Source organism: Lynx canadensis, chromosome B1 (assembly GCF_007474595.2).
Source record: "Lynx canadensis isolate LIC74 chromosome B1, mLynCan4.pri.v2, whole genome shotgun sequence".
Lineage (NCBI taxonomy): Eukaryota > Metazoa > Chordata > Mammalia > Carnivora > Felidae > Lynx > Lynx canadensis.
Window position 1 is genome coordinate 123,842,568 of NC_044306.2, and position 27,317 is coordinate 123,869,884.

The 27,317-nt window shown below is 34.9% G+C and overlaps 1 protein-coding gene across 3 annotated transcripts in view; it reads right to left on the minus strand.

Moving 5' to 3' along the window:
* Window positions 1-27,317, minus strand: part of RAP1GDS1 (Rap1 GTPase-GDP dissociation stimulator 1) — a 179,035-nt gene that overhangs the window by 132,161 nt on the left and 19,557 nt on the right. For all 3 annotated transcript variants that reach the window (XM_030313403.2, XM_030313402.2, XM_030313401.1), the window contains exon 2: window positions 17,935-18,042. In XM_030313403.2, coding sequence (XP_030169263.1) covers window positions 17,935-18,042 — 108 coding nt within the window. The remainder of the gene's footprint in view (window positions 1-17,934; window positions 18,043-27,317) is intronic.

The window sequence follows — 27,317 nt, forward strand, 5'->3', positions numbered from 1 at the left end:
TAATTTAATGAAAGGTATTCGTTGCCCAATGGATGTATACATTTTTGAAAGAATAAGCAGAATTATATAATATGAAATGCTAGATAAAGTTTTCAATGTAAAAAATGTTATGTATAATACTGTTAAAAATCCCATGCTTTAATCAGGTGGTAAATAAGTAAGGTTTTAAAAAGTTAAAAAAAAAAAAAAGTGGTTAATGAGGTTAATGAACCACAAGCATCAGCATGCATACTATTAGTCAATCACGGCACAACACAGTATAAAGTAGTTCATTCTGTTTCATATAAAGTAACTACTTCTAGTGTCTTCTAAAACAAACAAAAACCAATTCAATCAACAAATGACAAACTGATATTTTTTAAACATTGAAGTAAGTACGAGAGTCAGATCATGCCTTTAGTTCATTTTATGATTATTTCCTTTTGATTTGACAGAACTACTTTTACTTTCTTAAGGTCAGCAAATATATGTACTCCCACCAGACACTGAACATACCTCTATTACAGCATTTATGAAAAATTATAATTTTACATTTACTTATCAGTCTCTATCACAGAATAATAAGCTTCTGAGGGCAAGGACTAAATTTCTGCCATTATCAGGAGACATCACAGTATTTGCAACTTACTAAATAAAACTCAGTGCTGAATATACGAATGAATGAGACCTGAAGATGAGGAGATGTGCAGTCAAAGTATGATATGACTGCACATGATGTTCCACATCTAACTTTAAACTAGTTAATGTTTAACCAAAGCAGTATGACATACCATGGCAGTATGAACTTAACTATATTTGAATACTCTACAAATATTCTAATAGGTCCATCTACATTCAATACATGGACTTTTTTTTTTTTACTCTAGCCATGAATAACTGATATGCCAGATCACAAATGTCACACAGTGTTCTCTACCACTGCTCCAACAGCCCTGTATAACTACAGAGGAAAAAAAATTACTTCTGTTTTACCTAAATGTGCTAGCTTTCTTAAATCTCAAAGAGTTATACAATGCATTGGGTTTTTTTTGTTTAAGTGGTAGTGAAACAGCTGAAATTACCAAGTGAATTATCTGTCAACAGTAGGCACTGAATACGATTAGCTTCTATTAAGAAATTTAGAGAATACAGATTTGTTGTATATAGCCCATTACATGAATATTATGCTAGAAAATCCTACCTAAACTCTACCTTACTAAAAACACAAAATATTCATATTTCCTTAGTTGTTAGTGATTTTCTAATATGGTATACAATACCTTGACCTTCATCAAGATCTTATTGTACAGCAAACAAAAAATAATGTAGTGTCTTATATTCATATAAAAAGATACATTATTGATTTACCATTCATTTCTTCAACTAGAATCACTCCATTTTAATGTGCTTCTAAAAAGTATTTCTTAATTTAGGATCTTTTCCATTTCCTGGCTCTTCTTCCCTTACTTTGACTATCTCAGGCAGAGTTATTAATCTTTTACTCTATTTTGTCTTTAATGTTATGACTATTTTTCCAATTTAACAATTTTGCTGTTGGTCATTAATATTCACATATATTCCTAACTCAAAAAAAATGAAAGTTGCAGTTAATAATAAATGAGTCACAATGAAAAATAAAACTACTTCGCTTTTATTTATTAACTTGGTAAAAAACATATTCCCATGGTGTGATATCTCTTTCAGTTTTAACATAATGGAAAAACTATAATTTTATGTGAAGATTTACATGAAATCAAACTTCAAAAAAGGGGAAGAATTTACTTTAATTACCTACTTTTCTGGCTAGTGTTAGAAACTTTTAAAATAGTCTCTAGTGGGGCTCCTGGGTGACTAAGTCGGTTAAGCATCCAACTTCAGCTCAGGTCATGATCTCACGGTTCATGAGTTTGAGCCCTGCATAGGTCTCTCTGCTGACAGTTTGGAGCCTGGAGCCTGCTTCAGCTTCTCTCTCTCTCTCTCTCTCTCTGCCTCTCCCTTGCTAGCATGCTCTCTCTCTTAAAAATGAAAATAAAACATTAAAAAAAATAGTCTTTAAGGCTAAGTATTTAAAACACTTTTAATTTATAAAATAACTTATATGTATACTTCATTATTTCAGTAAATCTTAAACTACCAAATTCACATGACATTAAAAACTCACTAAGAGGTATCTATATAAAAGTACATTAAAGAAGAAAAATCAGAAGCAATCAAGTTCACACTTTCAGTGTTGAATAATATAAACATAAACTGGCAAAAAAATGAGTATCTAAATTTATAGCTATAGCACAATTCAAAAGCTTGTATGATGTAACTTTGTGAACAGTTTTCTTGTACTAAAAGTAATGCTTTACCTGATATTATCAATCAACAAGAGAAAGAATAAAAACCGTATGATCATTTCAACAGATGTAGAAAAAAGCATTTGACAAAGTACAATATCCATTCGTGATAAAAATATTCAACAGGATAGGTCTAGAAGGAACACACCTCAACATAATAAGGGCCATATATGAAAAACTGACAGCAAACATCATATTCAACGGGGAAAAATTGAGGGCTTTTCCCCTAAGGTCAGGAACAACCAGGATTCCACTCTTACCACTTTTATTCAACATAGTACTGGAACTCCTAACCACAGCAATCAGACAACATAAATAAATTGGTAAGGAAGAAGTAAAACTTTCACTATTTCCAGATGACATGATACTATATATAGAAAACCCTAAAGTCACCACCAAAAAACTACTAGAACTAATAAATGAATTCAGTAAAGTTTCAGGATACAAAAATCAACGTACAGGTATCTGTGGCATCCTATACACTAATAATAAATCAGGAGAAAATGAAATTTAGAAAATCCCATTTAGGGATGCCTGGGTGGCTCAGCTGGTTAAGTATCCAACTCTTAATTTCAGCTTAGGTCATGATCTCACAGTTCATGAGTTCGAGCCCCATATCAGGCTCTGCACTGACGTTGCTGAGCCTGCTTGGGATTGTCTCTCTTTCTCTCCCTCTCCTTCTCTCTCTGCCCATCCCCTACTCATTCTCTTTCTCTCTCTCTCAAAAAATAAAAATCAATCCATTTACAATTACACCAGAAACAGTAAAATACCTAGGAATAAACTTAACCAAAAGAGATGAAAGACTTTACTCTGAAAACTGTAAAACACTGATGAAAGACATTCAAGACAATGCAAAAAAAATGGGAACACATTCCATGCTCATGGACTGGAATAACAAATATTATTAAAACAAATATTGTTAAAAACAAAAATCGTTAAAATTTACTGCAATCCCTATCAAAACACCTACAGGCTTTTTCATGAAAAAAGAACAATCTTTAAATTTGTATGGAACCACAAAAGACCTTGATTACCAAAGCAATCTTAAAAAAAAGCAAAAACAAAAACAAAAAACTGGAGGTAGGACAACTCCAGACTTCAAGTTATATTACAAAGCTGTAGTAATTGGGGTGCCTAGGTGGCTCAGTCGGTTAAGCCTCTGACTTTGCCTCAGGTCATGACCTCATGATTTGTGGATGCGAGCTCTGTGCTAACAGCTCAACGCCTGGACACTGCTTCGGATTCTGTGTCTCCCTCTCTCTTTCTGCCCCTCCCCCACTCATGCGTGCTCATGCGTGTGTGCTCTCTCTCTCTCAAAAATAAACATTGAGGGGCGCCTGGGTGGCGCAGTCGGTTAAGCGTCCGACTTCAGCCAGGTCACGATCTCGCGGTCTGGGAGTTCGAGCCCCGCGTCGGGCTCTGGGCTGATGGCTCAGAGCCTGGAGCCTGTTTCCGATTCTGTGTCTCCCTCTCTCTCTGCCCCTCCCCCGTTCATGCTCTGTCTCTCTCTGTCCCAAAAATAAATAAACGTTGAAAAAAAAAAATTAAAAAAAAAAATAATAAACATTGAAAAGAACTTTTTTTAAAAGCTGTAGTAATCAAACCAGTATGGTACTGGCACAAAAACAAGCACACAGCTCAACAGAACTGAATAAAAAACCCAGAAATAAACCCACGATCATTTAGTCAATTAATCTTTGACAAAGGAAGAAAGAATATCAAAGTGAAAAAGAAGTCTCTTCAACAAATGGTGTTGGGAAAACTGGACAGCTACATGCAAAAGAATTAAACTGGACTATTTTCTTTCACCATACACAAAAACCCTCAAAAGACCTAAATGTGAGACCTCAAACCATAAAAATCCTAGAAGACAGCACAGGCAGTATTTTCTCTGACACTGGTTGTAGATACATTTTTCTAGATATGCTTCCTGTGGCAAGGGATGTAAAAGCAAAAATAAACTAATGGAACTACATTAAATAAAAAGCTTCCGCACAATAAAAGAAACAACATTCTAAAAGACAATGTATAGAATGGGAGAAGACACTAACAAATGACATATGTGATAAAGGGTTAGTATCCAAAATATATAAAGAACTTATACAACTTAATATACCCGAAACAAATAATCCAATTAAAAATGGGGAGAACACACCAACAGACATTTCTCCAAAAAAGACATACAAAAGGCCAACAGACACATGAAAAGATGCTCAACATCACTTATCAGCAAGGAAATGCAAATCAAAAGTGCAATGAGATATTACCTCATCTGTCAGAATGGCTAAAATAAAAAACACAAGAAACAGCAAGTGTTGGCAAAGAAGTGGAGAAAAAGAAACCTTCGTGAGCTGTTGGTGCGAAAGCAAACTGGTGCAGGCACTGTGGAAAACAATATGGAGGATCCTCAAAAAGTTAAAAATAGAACTTCTCTATAATCCAATAATTGCACTACTGGACATTTATCCAAAAAATACAAAAACACTAATTCAAAGGGATACATGCACCCTGATGTTTATAGTAGCATTATTTATAATAGCCAAATTATGGAAGCAGCCCAAGTGTCCACTGAAAGATGAATGGATAAAGAAGATGTGATATATATATATATATGTATATATATATATATATATACACACACATATATATATATATATCGTGATTTATATATATATATATCGTGATATATATATATATATATATATATATATATATATATATATACCATCAAAAGAATGAAATCTTACTTTTCAGTGACATGGATGGAACTAGAGAATATTATGCTAAGTGAAATAAGTCAGAGAAAGACAAATACCATATTATTTCATTCATATGTGGAATTTAAGAAACAAAACAAGTGGACAAAGGAAAGAGAGAGAGACAGAGACTGAGATTAAGAAACAGACTATAGAGAACAAACTATATAGAGAACAAACTGATGGTTACCAGAGAGGAGGTGGTTGGGGAAATGGGTGGAATAGGTGATGGGGATTAAAGAATACACTTATCATGATGAGCACTGAGTAATAAATAGAAATGCTGAATCACTATACTGTACACCTGAAACTAATATCACACTGTATGTTGATTATATGGAAATTAAAATTTTTAAACTTAATTAAAAAATTGTATGACACCCCTACAAAAAGAAAAAAAAAGTAATGCTTTACTGACTGTACTTCTGAAAACTTTGAGGGCTATATAGTACTAAACTGAGAAATTTCCTAGAATGTTTATCAGACCATTTAATAATCATTCATTCTACAATACACAATTCATACTGTTAATTTTAATTATTCTTCAGGTACTAATTCTTATTAGGTAAGTATTTGTCCCTGAATATGCAAAGGAAAATATAAATCATACTGAACCTTACTGGTATACTAAATGGCCTTCAATCTGAAATTGTAAAGCTATGTTGTCCTTCCCATTCTTAAGAAAAACTTCCTCTAGTAATAATTCTCCCAACAAATAATTTTATCATAAACTTTATAATATTAAAAATAATATTTTTAGTATTAATTGATTAGGCTAAAGGTTTATGCTTTAAAGGTAAACTCCTCTTGATTTAAAAAATTCATTAAGACTATTTTTTTAATATGAAAGAAAACTTTTACATTAAATCAAGAGGTATTATACTGAATGATGAGGCATTAAAAGGGCTGCCATTAACAGCAGAAATTAAAGTAAGATACTATCCATATAATTGTTATTTACTGTTTTGCTGGTATTTCAAGCTAACACAGTAAGTCATCTAGAATTACAAGGGAAAGAGGAAGCAAAAATGTGACTGTGCAGATGTTCTGATTGCAAAATCAAGAAGAACTAGTTGAAGTTTTATTTTAACTACTAGGTGGGTTTAGAAGGTAGCTGAATACAAATAAAAATATAAAAATCAATACAGATTTAAAATTTTTCTCCAACAATAACCACTTAGAAGTTATAATGGCAAAAATTCCATTTGCTATAACAACCAAAAAATGTAAAATAATACGAATACTTAAAATGAGGTATGTATGGAAAGCATATGTACCAAAGTACATCTCACTGAGACACAAAAAAACTTAAATAAAAGAAGATATAATCTGTGTTCTTAGATTGTTACAGGAATATGACAATGCAAATTTCCAAAATTTCTGTTATATACTAAACCCATGAAAATAAAAATTTTTGACAGATTTATAGAGAAATTTCCTCCATAAAGCTAATATAATTAAAATAGCATGGCTACAACACAATAATAGACAAACAGATTAATGGCGTAGAATAAAACTCCAAAATTGGCCCAATTACATTAAATTAAGTAGTTATTATATGATAAAAGGAGCATCGTCAACCAATAGGGATACTAAACAACACAGAGTATTGGGGAAAAGTGACTGTCTAGAAAAAAATAAAATTAGATCATCACCTTATACTGTATATCAAAATAAGTCATAAACACAATTCTATCAATTAATTATAATATGTATATTTTATTAAAAAGTTTCCATTAGGAAAATGATTAAATGTTTATTATTTCACAAACTCTCTCATTTATAGAATTGAAGGAGTACATAATGGTGAAACTTTAATCTTTGTTTCAAATGGGTACTCAGGAAATCTGAATTAACAGAGGAAAAAGTGAAAATATTTAAACCATGTAAGGAAGGTTGCTAGAGGAAACACAACCACCATGGACTATGGTACTATGGAGGTAAAAGGTATGATACTGCCCATACATTTAATATCAGCTTCAAACATTTATAATCACAGTAAAGACACTGAATACAGATTAATCAATCTATTACTTTGTGCTATTTTCCTTTAAATATCAACTATACCCTTCTGTTGAGAATTTCCATTAAATATCAACTATACCTTTCTGTTAGGAATGTATTGATTCATTTCTAATTCACTGTATCAGTCAAAAGTCCAATCTATATACCTCATATTCTTTAACACATTCAGAACATATTGGGATAGTGCTTAATTGATGAGAGAAGCCAGTTACACAAAACAATGAGCAAAGTTGGGAAAAATAGAGAGAGGCAAACCAAGACAAACTCTTAAGTCTAGAGAACAAACTGATGGTTCCCAAAGGGGAGGTGAGTGGGGGATGGGTTAAACAAGCGATAGGGATTAAGCAGGGCACTGGTGATGAGCACCGGGTGTTGTATGGAAGTGTTGAATCAGTATATTGTACACCTGAAACTACTATTACACTATGTTAACTAACTGGAATTTAAATAAAAACTTTAAAAAAAAAAAAAAGAAGAAGAAGCCAAGTGTGCCTGGGTGGCTCAGTTGGTTGAGCATCTGACTTCGGCTCAGGTCATTCATAATCTCGTGGTTTGTGAGTTTGAGCCCCACATCTGGCTCTGTGCTGATAGCTCGGCGCCTGGAGCCTGCTTCAAATTCTGTGTCTCCTCTCTCTATGCCCCTCCCCCAGCCTACACTGCATCTCTCTCTTTTTCTTTCTCTCTGTCTCAAAAATAAACATTAAAAAAAAACTTTTTAAATAAAAAATAAAAAATAAAATATAAAATAATAAAATAATAAAAAAAATAAATAAAAGAAGCCAGTTACATCAATCAAGCATATAACCACAGAAAACCCCCAGTAGCTGTCCAGGCAGAGTTACATGCAATCCTGTTCTGTTGAAAAAGAATGTCAAAAAAACAGAGCAGCACAAACCCCATCACTTTTCCCTCAACAATAACTTAAAAGTGTACTCCTTAGTGATAGTAAGTCAGCACTGGTACTATGAATATTGAGGACAGATCTTTTTAAGTATATATTTGGCATATAGCATCATTTCTCTTACATATTTTACTCTCTGTTAGGAACAGAAGAAGTTTTTCAAATTTAGCAAACTTAAGAAGCAAAATGGTAACATTTATAGCTAATGTTAGAAAACCAGGTCTTATGCCAATGTTTTAATCACAAAGTACAAATACCAATGGAAGCTTATCTCCTTCTGGAGAATGCACAAAACAAGTGCTTTTATTGCTCCTTATGAAGTACAGCTTAAAAGCACCTCAAAAGGCAAACAGCGTCCAGTATCATAGTTATACTTTGCTTCTGTTGCTAATCTCATGGCCTGTGACAGATTTCAAGACAGTCTTTCTCATTCCTCCAATCAGATTCAAGCCTTTCTGCAAACTCCTGGATACAAATATATTTGGATATACACCGTCCTCTTCTTTCTGCTTTTGACTAAGTGCACAGAACATATCTTGGAACCAATATGCTGCCTCTTCCTTAGAATGTGACCCTTGACTAATGAACTTAAATTCATTATTTTAAATGTCTTCTTATAAATGTCCTCTCCTACACTGAATAACCCAATTGTATTTTATTGATGATGTTGCATTTTCCATCATATCACACTGGGCAGCCCAACTCTTATACCCACTTTAATCAGCCACCAGCCACCATTCAAGAAACAATGGCTTATAGAAATCAAGTATTTGTAAATACCTTAAAATTTTTTTAAAATGAGATTCAAGTAGATGGAACTAGAGAGTATTATGCTACATAAGTCAGAGAAAGACAAATATATGATTTCACCCATATGGAATTTAAGAAACAAAACAGATGAACATAGGGGAAGGGAAGGAAAAATAAGATAAAAACAGAGAGGGAGGCAAACTATAAGAGACTCTTAAATACAGAGAACAAATTGAGGGTTGCTGCTGGGGGGAATGTGGGGGCTGGGGGGCCCTAAATGGATGAATGGCATTAAAGAGGCCACTTGTTTGAATGAGCCCTGCGTGTTTTATGTAAGTGATGAATCACTAGGATCTATTCCTGAAACCAATACTACATTGTACGTTAACTAACCTGAATTTAAATAAACTTTTAAAAAATGAGATTCAATATAATCAATATTTTAAAAACTGTTAATAAGGTTTTATTTTATTTTATTTTATTTTATTTTATTTTAATTTTATTTTACTTTATTTATTTTGGTACTAAGTCTTTGAAATCTACAGTGTGCCTAAATTCAGACCAGCCTCATTTCAAATGTTCAATAGCCATGTCAGTGAAGGAATACTGGACAGCATGAGTTTAGAGGATTCCTGTGGAAGACTAAAGAGTATAGTGTTCCCTGGGTTTTTCCACATTTAACTGTTTTGTTGTTGTTGTTTTGAATAGCCTTGATACTGAGCAGTTTACCTCAATATAAAATACTTATTCCTTGAATTTTTTTTAAAATACTGTTTCATTATTGAATTGCTTTTATATTGCAATATATTGCTAAGAAGTCTGATGCCAATCTGATTTTCTTTCCTTTTTAAATAACTTGACTTTTTTGAATGTAGGTCCTAAGGATTTTTTCTTTGTACTTATTTTTACTTTTAAAGTAAAAGTTTTTGGGGAGCCTGGCTGGTTCGGTCTGTAGAGCATGCAACTCTTAATCTTTGGATTTTAAGTTTGTGTACACATTGGGTGTAGAGATGACATTTTTAAAAAAATCTTTAAAAAATAAAGTAAAAATTTTACTAGACTAACTCTCTGAGTTGACCATTACAGGTCAATTTTTGCAAGTACATGGCTGGCTCTTCCACATCATGTAGATTGTGGTCTTTATTTCAGAAAAGTTCATAGTTTTAAATATTAGCTCTGTTTCAGTGTTTTGTTTTTTTTTTTTTTCCCCTTTAGGGCTTCAATTGTGTGTATGTTGGATCTTTTTGCCTATCTTACATATCTATCATTTTCCCTCTGATCCTTTGTTTTGTCTTCATTCTTTTGCCTATTTTCTTCAAAGCCCCTTAATTTTCAGTCACCTCTATTCTTTCCTGGTATCTTATAATCTAGTTTTAATTACTAACATGATTCTTTTTCAGGGTGCCTGGGTGGCTCAGTCAGTTAAGCTTCTGACCTTGGCTCAGTCATGATCTCAGTTTGTGGGTTTGAGCGCTGTGTTGGGCTCTGTGCTGACAGCTCAGAGCCTGGAGCCTACAATGGATTCTGTCTCCTTCTCTCTCTGCCCCTCCCCTGCTCACTCTCAAAAATAAACATTAAAAAAAAGTTTTTAAATGATTCTTTTTCTTCAGTCTTCTAGTTAACTCTTATTTCACATCATCCTGGTATTTATCCAATTTTATTCCAAGTATCTGAAATTCTTACTTGAGGATTTGTTTTCATATATGCAAAGACTTAAAGATATTTAATATAGGTCATGGTGTTCTGTTACTGATAACTGCTTTATGGTTTGCTTAGGAAGAAAACTTTTAATAGCTAAAATGTTGGTTCTTATTTTCTGCTTTATTCATTATAGCAATTTGTATGTTTATCACCTACAATTTCAAATTCTGTATATACAAGCAATAAAAATGTATGCAATAAGGGTAAGATCTGGGATCAACATCTAGGTTTCCAGTTCAAAAGCTCCCTCTTCTGAACTTAAACCAAAGGGGATTATTAGTGTGTCTTCTAATTTTATGGTTTTCTTACTTGTACAGAACACTTAATTTCCCTATTTTGCTTCCTTCTTTCCATCCACCACCAAGTCTGCAAGGCAGAATAAGCTCATCCTCAAAAGTGGCACTCACTTGATCTGTTACCTAGGGTCCTGTTTTTAAGTCTCTTCCTTTTGATATCTCAATAGCAAATATTCTAATCAAATCTAAGACCAGATCTTAGTATTTTCTCAGGCTAGGACTTTTTCTTCCTAAAGGCAATTTTAAATATGTACTATCACCCTTGGGGTCCTGGTTCAACCAATTTTCCTTTCCTCTTTTCCATGCAGTTTCTGCAGTCTCAATGAACCTCTCTATCATGGCTCTGATGCTGAGTAGGCTAGATTTTGATATTTATTTCTCTCCCTAATAATTTGAAGGTTTTAGTCTAACTTCTAGTTATGCTTAAGACATAAGTTATGTTAATTGGTTTTACTTGATCTCTTTGTTGGAATGCTTCCTGGAGCGTCCGGCCCTGGACAGTGTATGACTCCTTTTTAATATAGTAGGCCTCTCAAGTGCAGGACACATAACAAGCTTTTAAAACACACACAAGACAGAAACTTAGCCAAAATGACAAGATGGAGGAATTCTTCCCAAAAGAAAGATCAAGGAGAAATCACAGCCAGAAAATTGCTCAGAACAGATATAAACAATATATCTGAACAAGAATTTAGAACAACAGCCATAAGACTAATAGCTGGGCTTGAGAAAAGCATAGAAGACACAAGAGAAACCCTTGCTGCAGAGACCAAAGACCTAAAAACTATTCAGTTTTTGCTATAACTGAGATGCAAAATAAACTAGGTACAGTGACAGTGAGGAATGAAGAAGCAGAGGAGAGAATAGGTGAAATAGAAGATAAAATTATGGAAAATAATGAAGCTAAAAAAAAAAAAGAGGGAAAGGAAATTACTAGATCACAAGAGGAGAATTAGAGTGCTAAGAGATTCCAAAAAAATGAAACAATATCCACATCATAGGGGTCCCAGAAGAAGAGTGAGAAAAAGGGGCAGGAGGTTTATTTGAACAAATTATAGCTGAGAACTTCCCTAGACTGGGGAAGGAAACAGGCATCCAAGTCTAAGAGGCACAGAGAACTCCCTTCAAAATCAACAGAAACAGGTCAACACCACAACATATCATAGTGAAACAGGCAAAATACACAGATAAAGAGAGAATTCTGATAGCAGCTAGGGACAAACGGGCCTTAACCTACAAGGGTAGCCACATAAGGGTAGCAGCAGACCTGTCCACTGAAACCTGGCAGGCCAGAAGGGAGTAGCAGGAAATATACAATGTGCTGAATAGGAAAAACATGCAGCCAAGAATCCTTTATCCAGTGAGGCTGTCATCTAGACTAGAAGAGACAAAGACTTTCCCAGACAAACAAAAACTAAAGGAGTTTGTGGCCATTAAACCAGCCACGCAAAAAATTCTAAGGGGGACTCTCTGAGTGGAAAGCAGTAAAGACTACAAAGGACCAAAGAACATCACCAGAAACAGGAAATCTTCAGATAACAGTATGGCACTAAATTCATATATTTACCTGATATCTTTGTTGATCTGTATGAGTTTTTAGAGAATGTGTGGAAACTTCTGACTTAGGTCACTTGCTGCCACTATTCTGTGGCAATCCAGGAGTCTCAATTCATCCAGTACTGTCAATGTCTTTTTGGTGGACCATTTTCTCTACTTTAGTCTCCTCTATTCCACAATGCTATCTTTATTTAGTAAAAACTGAACTTTGATAATCTATGATTAGCACCACTAATAAGCCCTTATGGACTATGGACACAATAACTATAAGAATCACATAAAAGAAAACTATGTAAATGAGGTAAACAACATAACAAATTTGGCTCACAAAAGAAATATATTGCTTCTGTGGTACATCGTACGCTTCTGTGGTACCTTAAAAAAATTGAAATCCAGATATTACTATGAAAGAAGTAAAATAATTTTTTGTTTCTACTAAATTTGCAGTAATCTTTCATGGTCAGTGATTTCAGATTTAACATGGCTATTGAAAACCATTTGATAACAAGTTTCAAAGTCCCTTAGGAAATAATTTTGTTACCCAAAAGTAAGCCAATTCAGAAATATTAAAGGGCGCCTGGATGGCTCAGTCGGTCGGTTAAGCGTCTGCCTTTGGCTTAAGTCATGATCTCACAATTCCTGAGTTCAAGCCCCACATCAGGCTCCCTACTGTCCGCACAGAGGCCGCTTCAGAGCCTCTGTCCCGCTCTCTCTGCTCCTCCCCAACTTGCGCTCCCTCTCAAAAATAAATTTTAAAAAGGAAACATTAAAGGTATGAAACAGACTAAAAGCAAATGACAACAGCAAGTTCTGTTAGAAAAGATTCAGAGTAATATACATTAGCAGTTTGTATACATAATCTGGTATGCTTAGGATTATAGCCTAGAAGGGAGCCAAAAATCAAAATAAAGAATAAAAAAAAGAACAAGGGCTAAGAAATATCCTAAGACAAGTAGAGGAATACGATATAAAGTTAGGAATGTGGAGCTATATACTAAATACATTTTTCTTTAAAGACAAGTAAACTGGTGTTCTCTCACAGGGTTGTTCTACAGAAAATCAACGTTTATGTGACTCTTGTATGAAGTCAGGCAATTAACTAAACAAAGTTAGAGTACAAAGATACATGATTCAATGAGACAGAGGAAAACAACCTAATCCTTTAGAACAAGAATTTAAGGCTGTGTTGGTGATCATGCTGGCATTGTTTTGTGGTTCCCTCAGCAACAGAACACGGTCCCCACGCTCTTACAATGGAATAGAATTTTTTACCATGAATGGACTGTTAATTTTTTTTTGTCTTTGGACCTTTGATTTATGCTAGTAGTTTGTCTGACAAGGTGATTTAGATATCATACTCTCTAAGGACAATTCCTGTCCTAATGTTTAGGGATGAAAATGTGGCCTATTGTTTTAAATTTTCAAATAAGCATGAAATAGAGTAAGCATACTACGATAAGCATTTACAGAGAATCTTCTATTCTCTGAATCAAAAGAGACAAGAGTAAACAGAATCTGATATCTTAGTGGGTGGCCTTCAAATATTTACTAAAAACATTTTATGTTTTTATTTTTTTCTAAGTTTATTTATTTATTTATTCTGAGAGAAAGAGTGCACGCACATGCAAGCAGGGGAGGAGCAAAGAGAGAGAGGGAGAGAGAGAGAAGTAGGTTCCACACTGTCAGTGCAGAGGCAGACACTGGGCTCGAACTCATGAAAACGTGACTTGAGCTGAAATCAAGATTTGGAAACTCAACTGACTGAGCCACCCAGGCGCCCCTAAAAACATTTTAAAATTGAGATCTGAAGTATTTATGAGTAAATAATTGCTTCTATTATTAATTTAGATCAGAGATTTACACAAAATACTTAAAATGTTTTCCATAAAACCTGGTCAGTATTAAAATGTTCTAACTCATGCCTCTTAAGATTCTGGTGTGTGCGTGTATGTGTATATATATATATATATATACACATACATATATATATGTGTATATATATATATATATATATATGTATGTGTATATATATATATAAAATAAAACGTTACTCCAAAAATTTAAGAAAGAAAATCACTCTGAAGTCATACATCAAAGCAAATATTCTAATTTCAGATTATGATTTTTGATGGGCAATTCAAATATACTAAATTCCCACAGTGTAAAAATTTTAAAAAGCATAATTTCTTTCCTTTCAGATTTGTCCTTTCCAATGACAGGTTAGTAGATTGTAAAATAAAAATTTAAGTTCAGATTTTATTAACACACATTACCATCTTGTACAGAATGGAGAAATCATTGTTTCTTGATCAGGTGCAATTCTGGTACAAAGAGGGATATTTTTAGCTAAAACACCTGACACTAAGGAAGAATTATGACACCAGAAGGTCTCTCCAAAAAAAAAAAAAAAGCCAGTACAGATTCACTTAAGTTAAATGTTTTATAATTTTACCTTGAAGAGGATGAAAGTAACAATGGATCAATCACTTCAAGGAAGAACAACTGTAGAAAATAAAGATCTTACCAATTTTTTTTTTTACTTTTTCTTGTTTAAAAGCTACATGCTAATTTAAAAAAAAAATACTTCAATACCTATAAAATAATCCATTTGTCTGTAATTCAAGGGAAAAAAAGTTTATATATCATTCCCCTCTTTAGTAATATAATTTGAACCTATTTTAAAGAAAAAGCAAAAATTCAAGACACAATATTAAAACCTAGCTTTTGGAAACAAGTTTGTACTCTATACACTCAGCAAAAAGCCATACTTTACTCAGAATATAATTTTTTTATTTGGTAGTTCAAAATAAATCCAAACTAAGAGTTCAAATCCAAATGCTAAATTCTGTCAGAGCAAGGGAAGTAACCTTATAGTGTCTATTCCTTTTCCTTTACATGGTGATGATAATCTGTCTTCATGGGACTATAGGAAAGATTAAGAAACAGATATAGTCCCAAGTCCAGTGTTGAATACACAGGAGGCACTCAATCAATGACAGATATCACTCTTAAGTCATAGACTGAACATTTCCACGAACTCTGTCTTCCTGTGTCAAATTCTTTAGAGTCAATAGTCTTAGAGGTAAGGACACATGAATTTTGTTACAGAGTCTTAAAAAGACATATTCCTTTGCTCCCTTCTTGGGGAGTCAAGAGTTAAACTGGTAGCATTTGTTGGTTTATTAACACCTTGTGGCTATTTGGCGTTAACACTATAATATACAATTTCAAGGCTATTTTCAATCAGTGGGTTCAACAAGTAAGTCTGCAATAGATCTGAAATTTAATCCAACAATTATATACTTGTATTCCTTAAATCTATTCTTCAAAAAGTTATAAACTTTTGCTTCCTTTTTTCATTTCTCTAATTCAACTTCACTTCTCTGTCATTAGTCTTTCCAGGACAGGACTTAACAACCCTCTACATATAACCAAGAACACTGCCTCCATATCCTTCAGTTCCTGAACAAATGGTCCATCTAGAAAATTCTTTCATCAAACAGGAAAAAAAAAAAAAGGCCACCGAAAACAAGAGTATAATAAAACAACTCTTCCCAAAAAAATGAGCTTGAGATATTCAATTTATTTAGGTTTAATCACATGATTATGTAACTCTGCCTATACAGGCATGTTTAAAAATCAGGTTCTTTCTAGTCCTCTAGACCTATGCTATCCAAAAGAATTTTCTGTAATCGTGCAGATGGCTTATATGTGTGATCTTCAATAAAGTAATCACTAGCCAAATATGGCTACTGAAAAGTAAGACTAAGGAAATTACTTTAAATTATTAAATTTAAATAGCCACATATATCTACTACAATGGACGGCACAGACTTAGACACCCTGTTTTTCTGTTGTTTCTCTTTACCATGGTGAACCTTGCTCTTATTGAACTCCTTGTTTCAAACCCTTTCTCTGTTATCTCTAAGATTAAATAGCTGGACAGAGTTACAATCTCAAAAGCAAAGAGAACTACTAAAAAAGAATTTTCCAAGCTAGCTTTAAAATGTGCTTTTCGAGGAGCACCTGGTTGGCTCAGTCGGTTGAGTGTTTGACTTCAGCTCAGGTTCGTGAGTTCAAGACCCACATCTCGCTCTGTGCGGACAGTGTGGTGCCTGCTTGAGATTCTCTCTTCCCCCCTCTCTCTCTGCCCCTCCCCCCTTTTAAAATAAACAAACATTTAAAAAATGTGCTTTTTGATGGAGAGTACTGCAATCATCTTAGATTTTCTAAGCATAGTACACTAAAAAATAAAGTAAAAAAGAAATAATACGAATATCTCTGAGTGTTTGAAATTAAAACTCTAACACTACATACTTTCTCCTGAATTCTTTGACAGCTACATAATTAGTCCTAGAATAAGATAATGGTGTAATTAAAAACTAGTACAGCACAAGCCATAGCAGGACAAAGAATTAAGGGAGCAGATAAAAATCATTCTGTACCTGTTTTCTGTGATACTACAAAAATTAGTGAATGGAAATATGATGGATCAAGTGCAACAATACGTTAGCCAATGAAGAGCTGTATAATTTTTTTTTAAATTTTTTTTTTTTTTAAATTTTTTTTTTTTTTTCCAACGTTTATTTATTTTTGGGACAGAGAGAGACAGAGCATGAACGGGGGAGGGGCAGAGAGAGAGGGAGACACAGAATCGGAAACAGGCTCCAGGCTCTGAGCCATCAGCCCAGAGCCCGACGCGGGGCTCGAACTCACAGACCGCGAGATCGTGACCTGGCTGAAGTCGGACGCTTAACCGACTGCGCCACCCAGGCGCCCCAAGAGCTGTATAATTTTTATCCCTGTTATTATTTACCACAGCATCAAAGATCAAGTCTTACTTCAGGTTTAAGGGATTTTTGGATGACTTATGGCTCTTTCCAATTAAATCTAAGCATAAACATTATTTTACATTATTTTAAAATAAAATTATTAAAAAATTGACTTTTATTAAAAAGGAACCACCTGAGTGGCTCAGTTATCGAGCATCCTACTCTTGATTTCGGCTCAGGTCATAATCTCAAGGTTTCGTGAGTTCGAGCCCTGTATCAGCCTTGGCACTGACAGTGTAGAGCCTGCTTGGGATTCTCTCTCCCTCTCTCTCTGCCCCTCCCCTGCTCATACTCTCTCTCTCTCTCTCTCTCAAAATAATAAATAATAATAATAATAATAACAATAAAATAAAAATAAAAAGGTGACCATAGGATCTCAGAAAAAATTTTTAGGTGTTTTAAGCTCCCCTCTGCTTCTCCTCCCCAGTTTCCCCACAAATGCACAGAAGTCTTGTTCAAAGAACAAAGGTAGGTGTTAAGAAGAAAAAACAACTATGTTGCTTATCTGTTAGGAATGAAATAATGGTCTCTCTCTGGGGCTGATATTAATGTCATCACCACCAATCAATTCCTCCTTTCTTCTGCCTATCAAGTTGGCTTTCAGTACTTTGAGAGTGGCGGGGGGGGGGGGGGGGGTGGGGGGAATATGTGAAACAACCCCAGTATTCTGGGATAGGATTCAAAAGAACTCAAGTTATGTGAATGCAAGTTATGTGCTAAACTACATACCAATTTCTAAATGACTGCTGATTTGACTTTTTTGTTTGGCATTCGAAACATAATGAAACTTACTATTTTGGGCCAGGGCTTGAAGCAGACAATCCAAGCATCCTTCTAAACTATCCTCAGTTCTGTCAACAGCTGTTATCTTCAACTTCTTCAAGGTATCACTGAGATTATCTGCGTATAGAAAAAAAGAGAAATCAGAAATCTCACTAACATATGATCATCATGTTTCATGACAGTTATCACTAACAGGCAACAGGCCCTCATTATTGTGAATTAACTCCCACATACATTACAAAATGGCAATCGACTGTACTATTACAAATTTTTTAAATCAAATGTACCCATTTAACTTGGATATGAAATAATCTGTATCCATTAAGATACCAGGAATATTCAGGAATAATACAGGTTATCACAGAACATTTTTCTCGGGATTCTTATTCCATAGTTAGCTTGTTCGGGAAACCAGCCATGATTAATTGAAAAAAAACTGAACATCCACAAAAAAATTATATAGCTTTGCAAATAGTATCTTGTTTCATTTTTGGCTTCCTCTGCTATATTTTAAAGACATAAAATGAAAACAAAGGTTTAGAAAAGTTTCAAATAACGTGACTTAGGAGTGCCTGGGTGGCTCAGTCAGTTAAGCGTCCAACTTCAGCTCAGGCCATGATCTCCCAGTACGCGGGTTTGAGCACTGCATTGGGTTCTTTGCTGACAGCTCAGAGCTTGGAGCCTGCTTCAGATTCTGTGTCTCCCTTACTCTGTACCCCTCTCCCACTCACGTTCTCTTTCTCTCTCAAAAATAAACAAACATTTAAAAAAATGTGACTTAAAATAATACAAAGCTGATGACTATAAAACCTACTTTAACACTGCCATTTGAAAAACACTTCAAACCAAAGTACTGCTTGAAGCCAAAACATGTACATTTTGGATTATAAAGCTGTGCTCTCATGCTAAATTATATGTGGATTCTGCTACACCATAGATTGTCAAAATCTCTTTACACTATTAAAAATTCAGATTCTTTAATTTTTTTTTTTTAATTTTTTTTTTCAACTTTTTAATTTATTTTTGGGACAGAGAGAGACAGAGCATGAACGGGGGAGGGGCAGAGAGAGAGGGAGACACAGAATCGGAAACAGGCTCCAGGCTCCGAGCCATCAGCCCAGAGCCCAACGTGGGGCTCGAACTCACGGACCGCGAGATCGTGACCTGGCTGAAGTCGGACGCTTAACCGACTGCGCCACCCAGGCGCCCCAAAAATTCAGATTCTTAAAGGGCTTTTATTTACATCAGTTATTTCTATTGACATTTAACATACTAATAATTAAAACTGGGACTTTTTAGGATTTATTTTAGTAATTTACTTAAACCTAATATTATAAAACTATTACTTGTTAAAATTATTATTTTAATACAAAATATATTACAAAAACAAAAAACTCACTGAAAAGAATGGTATATTATTCTACATTTTTACAAATCTCTATAAATCTGCCTTAATAGAAGATAACTGGATTCTCATATCTGCTTCTGTACTCAATCTTCTATAATTTGTCACTTGGGTTGAGTAGATGAAAAAAATTCAGCCTTACATATATACATAGTTGGAAGATCAGAACAGTATTTTAATAGCCTTTTCAGATAATCTTGGATAGTCTTTGATATCATACCAAACCTTGAAAAGTGGTAGTTTTTTAAAGGTTGGTTGCCATGAGAAATCTGAAACGATTTTAATAAATGCTTCCAATTCTCACATTCAAATCCACTGATCTCTTGCAATTTGGATCCTTCATGTGAGATATTTATCATCAGTGCATTGGTCATTTAAAAAATTAGGTCATGGAGTTATCTTCCAAATATTGACACATTTCATTGTACTATTTCAAAATATCACATTTATTAGTATCATCACTAATCTTACTAAAAGACACTTTGTAAATACTAGTGAAATGTCAAGCTGAAGGTATACAAGTTTTTCAAAATCCTTTTTTTTATGTTTATTTTTGAGAGAGACAGAGCATGAGTGGTGGAGGGACACAGAGAGAGGGAGACACAGAATCGAAAGCAGGCTTCAGGCTTGAGCTGTCAGCACAGAGCCCGACAGGGGGCTTGAACCCAGGAACCACGAGATCATGACCTGAGCCGAAGTCAGATGCTTAACTGACTGAGCCACCCAGGTGCCCCCAAGTTTTCCAAAATTCTAATCTTCTCTTACAAACTTCAATTTTACCACCAGCAACAAATACTGTCAGTTGTTTTTCTTAAGTGAAAAATGAACTTCATTCATTTGTGAGAAAACGTCTTCCAAATATGAAAAACCAGTTTGTCTTTCAGTTCTTTCAAATAAAAAATGTTTTTCCATGGAAAAAGATACCTTGGTCAGCTCATAACTCAAACAACTGCACAAGTGCTTCTCTTCAAAACAGCCATCAGACTTTGCAATGCAATGAAAGTGTTTTATGAGCACCTTCCATTACACAGAATATTTTTTAAGTGTGTTAAGGAAACTAAGATTTTTTTTAAACATTTTTTCCTGCTTCATCATGGGTATTCTTACGTGAAACTGGTGTGTGTGTGTGTGTGTGTGTGTGTGTATGTGTGTGTGTGTGTATGTATATGTACATATATTTTACTCTAAGTATGTCATGGTGAAGAATACTACTAGTATTAAGACTGGTTTGGTGCTGCTACTACCCTGATTCACATATACTAGAAAGCACCCACAATTTTGTACCCATAATTGCTTTTGTACTATTAAGGGAAATGTCAACAGAGTGAAAAAGACAAATGTCTTGATGGCATTATGCAAATGGTATTGACTTCATAGACACCCTAATGGGATACCAAGGACCTCCAGCATTGCTGCTACAGTACTAGAATTTCAGGCATTTTCTTACTTCAAAGTAAGGTATACATTTTAATAGACTTTTGTACATTGCCAGCTGATGACAATTCTAAAAATATGATGAAACACTCTATTATGAAATGAAAGATAATTTACTTTCCCTGCCAACCCAAGAAAAAGTAAACTTAAATTTTATACCTAATAATACTAACACGGTCTAGTGACACCTCATACAACCTTGACAACCTTGGACTTCACATCCAAGATTAATATTTACTTTCTTAAGAGGGACTAAGCAGTTTTGAGAAATTGATTTTTAGTCTAAAGAAAACCGTATATTTGTATATATCTCTTCTCTTCTATAAGCTAAAAAGAAAGTTGTAGTGAATCATATTAGATATTCTTGTTCAAACTTATTAAGCGCATATTAAGGTGATTTTCCTGAAATAAAGTATGAATAACATATAATATCTAAGTTAATATTATTAAAAGCAATAAAAAGCAATTATCCCAACACTGAGGAAAAAAGTAAGACTTATGTTAGTCAAATTATAGCAATCTATCAAAACTATCAGTAAACAAGTAATAAAAAGCAGTTAAGAGTTATTCATACTCTATATTGGCATCTGGGTCTTTTTTAATTCTTTCCTTCCCTTTATCCCATCCCCAAAGCTCCTTACCTGACATGCCCTCCTCATCGAGTCTCAATCTGGATGTTACCACCCTAGAGACCTTCTTGCCCATTCCACCTAAGTGTCCTCTTCCTTAACCCTACGGGTTCATTCTCAATCACTATATCCATCCTTCACAGGATTTTTGTTTTAATTTTTTTTAATGTTCATTTACTTTTTTGAGAGAGAGAGAGAGAGAGAGCAAGTGGGGAAGGGTCAGAGATAGAAGGAGACACAGAATCTGAAGCAGGCTCCAGGCTCTGAGCTGTCAGCACAGAGCCTGGCGCGCAGGGCAAAAACTCACAGACTGTGAGATCATGACCAGAGCCAAAGTCAGACACTTAACCGACTGAGCCACCATGGCGCCCCAGGTTAAATTTTTTTTTTTAATTTTTTTTTACATTTATTTATTTATTTTTGAGAGACAGAGAGAGGCAGAGCACAAGTGGAAGAGGGGCAGAGAGAGAGAGGGAGACACAGAATCTGAAGCAGGCTCCAGGCTGAGCTGTCAGCACAGAGCCCGACGCGGGGCTTGAACTCACAAACCGTGAGATCATGACCAGAGCTGAAGTCAGACACTCAACCAAGAGGGCCACCCAGGCGCCCCTGATAATTTTTAATTATATTTTTTAATTGTTAACATATGCTCCCCACTATATTGTATGGGGCATCTTGTTAATTATAGTCATTGCACTATACCTATCACTTGATACATAGGAGGTATCCAGTAAATATTTGTTAAATTAATTGAGTAAACAAAGGAATGAATTACTTACTTGTACAAAGCTGTCTAGTTACCATCCTTTGTATGACATGCTGAAGAACCAAAGTGTACCAATAGCAAAGGGAAGGTAAATGTGACCTGTTAAGCACCTACTATGTACTCCATATGATTTGAAGTATATAGTGTCTTATATTTTAAGATCAATGAAGTCAATTGAAGCATTATAGAATATAAAATATATAACTAAAACCTACATAGATCATCCCACTTTTAAAAGATTTCTTATTGACAAAAAATCATTCAGTCTCTCCATGGGAATAATTACATGCCTATTAATGATGTGAGATCTTTTTAGGAAAGTTCATTAAATTCTTCATCCAGAGACAACTAAAGCTGTCAAAGAGAATTACTACACATTATTATGATTTTAAGCATTTTATTTTTTTAACGTTTATTTATTTTTGAGAGAGACAGAGAGACAGAGCACGAGTTGGGGAGAGAGGGAGAGAGAGAGAATCCAAAGCAGGCTCCCCACTGTCAGCACAGAACTGGACGAGGGGCTCCAACTCACAAACCATGAGATCATGACCTGAGCTGAAACCAAGAGTCAGACACTTAACCAACTGAGGCACCCATGCACCCCAAATATACATCAATTTTAAAAGAGCACGTTGGAGGGGAGCCTGGGTGGCTCAGTCGGTTAAGCGTCTGACATCAGTTCAGGTCATGATCTCAGGGTTTGCGGGCTCTAGCCCTGCGACAAGCTCTGTACTGACAGCTCAGAGCCTGAAACCAGCTTCTTCAGATTCTGTCTCCCTCTCTCTCTGCCCCTTCCCTGCTCGCACTCTGTCCCCCTCTCTCTCAAAAATAAATAAAACATTACAAAAATAAAATAAAAAAGCATATTGGAGAATAAAATGATTGGGGTTGCAACCCCTTTCCCAGTGGCCTCAAGCTTCCTTATGGAAAAATTTCTACTACACTGACACTTCTGGTCCTTTCTGCGTACTCCCTTGGCAACTGCCCACCACTACCTCTGTTTTCTAGGAAAGAAGTAATGTATATGATTAATAAGTTGAGAAAGAAGAAATGGATATGTATAACTCAGCCCCTTCTGGGTTCCTGATTTTTTAGAATGGCAAGAACTCTCTGTTCCTCCATACCTTTGGGTGTCCAGCTACACCAGTGACAATATTAGCAAATACATCTAATTCAGCCCTGGAGTGTTAGCAGTTCCTTTGTAACTATACAAATAAGCCTTCACCAATTTTAAAGCAGTTATTTTGAATTCCATCAGAGAACTCATTTGCTTACGTCTCCAGTGATTTTGAACTTGGGTAAGGAACAGAGGGTGTTATTTTTGGACTCCCTCAAACCATGACAGTCAATCTCAGCAATGAATCCTTACCATTAAGACACTGAAACTCTTCTAATGAAAAATTTGTCAGCTTTTGGATGGTGGGAGTGCGGGGGGACAGTGAGTCAAGAATGATAATTTTCATGGGAGGTTCTACTACTAAGAAGTATTAATAATTTTTCTTAAAAGTAATTTATTTCCTATATGACAGCAGATGGTCTAGCCTGCCTTGTGAAAAGAAACATAACATCTTCAAAGAGGTAAGCAAAGTTGACTTTGGTCATTAATTCTGCATCTCCTACTTCTAACTATTTCATCACTCTTAAAACCACAATCTAACCAAGTCCTCTTAATTTCTATCAAAACTACTCAGGCAAAGGTCTTAAATGATATCATGACAAATCCAGTGGATTTTTCTCAGTCCTCTTATTTGATATCTTTGAAGCAACAGACTCTTTTTCTCTTTTTTTGAATAGTTTCTACTGACTTCAAAACACCAGTCTCTGAACATTTGTTCTTGGCCTTCTCCTCTCTCTGCCCCTTCAATGTTAGAACCAAGATCACCCTATCTCTTCTGCTTTTTTCATTTTGCTAGTTTTATAGTCCTGGGTTAATAAAACTCTTTTAGCTTATTTACTATACTAGAGGGAAATTTATTTAGCTTATTTATTATAGTAGAGGGAAATGTATTTAGCTTATTTATTATACTAGAGGGAAATTCTTATAGCACAGGAAATTCTTCTAAGATACTCTAAGACACTAAGATACTAATTCTTCTAAGATACTCTAAGATACTAAGATGCTAATTCTTCTGAGATACCCTAAGATACTAAGACACTAAGATATTATACTAGAGGGAAATTTATTTAGCTTATTTATTATACTAAAGGAAAATTCTTGTAGCACAGGAAATTCTTCTAAGATACTCACACTGTTCTCTATAGTAGAAACTTCACAAATCCTGAAAATCTACTTTACTTTCTGAGTTACTTGTGCTTGCATCTTTTATTATAAATTATGGTACAAATCACCATAATTAATATTTTTATTAAGACGAACTATCCTAAAAATAACGACATTTCTAAGTGTTCTTCTCATTCTAATTATTTCAGAAATCAGATAAAAACTTTATGAGCAATCACTTTTCATTCATTCTTAAATGATGTTAAAGTCTATTTTAGTTTAAACCAGAAACAATGTAGTCTAACTTGTCACATTTGATTAGAGGGTCAAGAGTCTGACAGATGATCTTCACAACTATAATATTAAGCCATCATGGATAAAAGCAAGAAATAGTTTGTAAAATTTTATTTCACACAATGCCTAAAACCTTTTCACTTAGAGTTCAAGAATTATTTTCATGTTTTATAACTATCAATTATAGCTTTAGCATATAACATAATTGATAAAAAGTTAATACATTGGCTTTTTAAAATTAGATAGGGATTTACACTGAGATCCAGGCTTAATGCCTTGTCGCAGAAATGACCCAGAAAAATATGAGGGCGATTTCTTTTTCTCAACAATTCCCTAACAGAATGACTTAAAATACCATACCCAATAGTAGTCAACACCCAAAATATTATAAGCCAACTTAGAAAATCAATGTAGATAAATCAACAAAGTCTGATGGCATTTGTCAAAGAATTTAAAGAAACCCAAGAATTATACCAGAATGATGTTGGTAAAAATGTGCAATCTGTCATTACAAACAGCTTCTGTGTGAAGAACTACCGGGATGCTCTCTGGACACATGAGTTCCAGAAGATGCTGGAAAGTGGAAACTATATACTTTCAAACTTCACTCCTGTACAGGTAAGCTCATTGAGTCCTTAACAGAAGAGAAACTCTGTAAACATACAAATAACCACATGAAATATATGTGCTCTGCTCTAACTTCTTATACCTAGCATGTGCCTGCAAACCAGAGTTCTCACAGTATCAATATTCTACCACCAGGATTCTTACAGAACAATGTTCTATCCTGTATTTCTCAGTTTTGTTCAGGCCCCATCTAATTTATCCCTTACACTCCACTTAGCCCCTTAGATTAACACATTGATTGATCTTGGACTTAACTATTTTAGCTGTAACCTTCTACTCCTCCAGGATGATACTTAAGTATCTGCCTACAATGCTTTGGTTCCTGGCACTTAACATTCAAGAGTAAATGATATCATGCCTCCAAGCTCTGCCCTAGACTCTAAGATATGCCTGACAGGGAAGGAAGGTCAGACAAGGGGCAGATAATATAAGAGGAAATTCTGCCTAAGTGTATGGGAATTTCCGAAGGCTATCTACATAACATAGATAAAGAGAAGTGTTTGGGGCTAAACACTGACTTACAAGCAGTCTTGAGCAAGATTCTCCATCAGAATATACTTAAAGCTGTCACTAATCAAACAAAGAGAAAGAAGGAAAGACCCTGTTTACAATGCTTTGTAATAATAGAGAATTGGATGGAAGACTGACATAAAAGACCTACAGAAAAGGAACTTTCTTTAGCTGGAGAAACATATAAAGAAGTATATTTCATTAAGATCAGTGCAAAGCAAATAGTTTCACTTAGTAATCTAATAAATAACAAGGAAGAGATAATGTACACTGAAATTTATAAATTTTTAGGCAACACTAGCTTTTCTGAATAAAATGCCAAAAAGAAAAAATGCTATCTACACAAGTAATCATAAATGTGACAGGTGAGTTAAACATAGGTATATATTTAAAATCTTTTCTAAAAAATCTTTAGAAAATGATACTGTCTAAACTATTATTTATGAACCCACAAAAGAAATATTTTCCCAGGATACTGCTACAGAAAGCATAATGAAAATTTAGAGTCAAGATAAAACAAAAGACGATTTAGGTAAGAACTAAATAAATCAGAAAGTATGACAGTGCCCTTACTCAAATGGTGTTAAAGCTATGATGCACCATAAATTTGAAAGAAAATTTAAGCAACAGGATGAAGAGACATTAGGTCAGTTATCAACTTATGTCTCTCAGCTCCAAATTCACCCTCACTGCCTGATCTGTAAAAATGAATCCTGGCCCTTTAAATATTCTCCCTTTGCCAGATGGCAAGATACAAGGTATGTCTGTAGAGGACAATGGATAGTACTGAAGAGGAAGTGCTCTCCTTCATGCTCAGTCTTCATAATTTTCTCCAGTGCCACACATCTGCAAGTCATAGCCTTCACCATACTTTTTCTCCAGCTCTCAACTGAGGCAGGAGAACTCTGTACAAGAGCCCCAGACAACTCGTTTGCATCCCAGCCCAAGTCACTGCTTCCCACACCATCTCTTCAGCCCTGGAAAAGTACATGCTGGAAACCCTGTGGGGCTGGATGCCCAGAGCCGCTCTGGTCCAAACTGTACAAAGAAGTGTGCTGGGTTCCTGTAGAAAGGGGCCTCTCTAGCCCAGTTCTAGCAGTACCTGCTGTGGCACCCCAACTTCCTCTGCATGCCCTACTGTCTGGGGCCCACTCATCAACCTCAGCTTGCATGCTCTCCAAAGAGTTGTTCCTGCAGGCCTAGTGACTGTGGGCTACCTCTGGCCTGGGCAACCCAGTGATCTTAATTATATCTTAATGAGAACTCACCTTCCGAGGAAGTTTGTCCTTCCTTGGATGTACTCTCGTAGCTCAAGGTTACCCATCAGATTTGTTATATACCTTTAAAGTTACTCTCCTATTATTGCTTAATATTTTTTACATTAAATGTCTCCTGTTTACATTTCTGTGTAATGGAAGACCATTCTCCCTGGATTTCCTGACATTCCTTACTACTAGGGCCTTCTGAGCAAGGGAAATTGATAAGCTATAATAAGTCTCCTTCTCT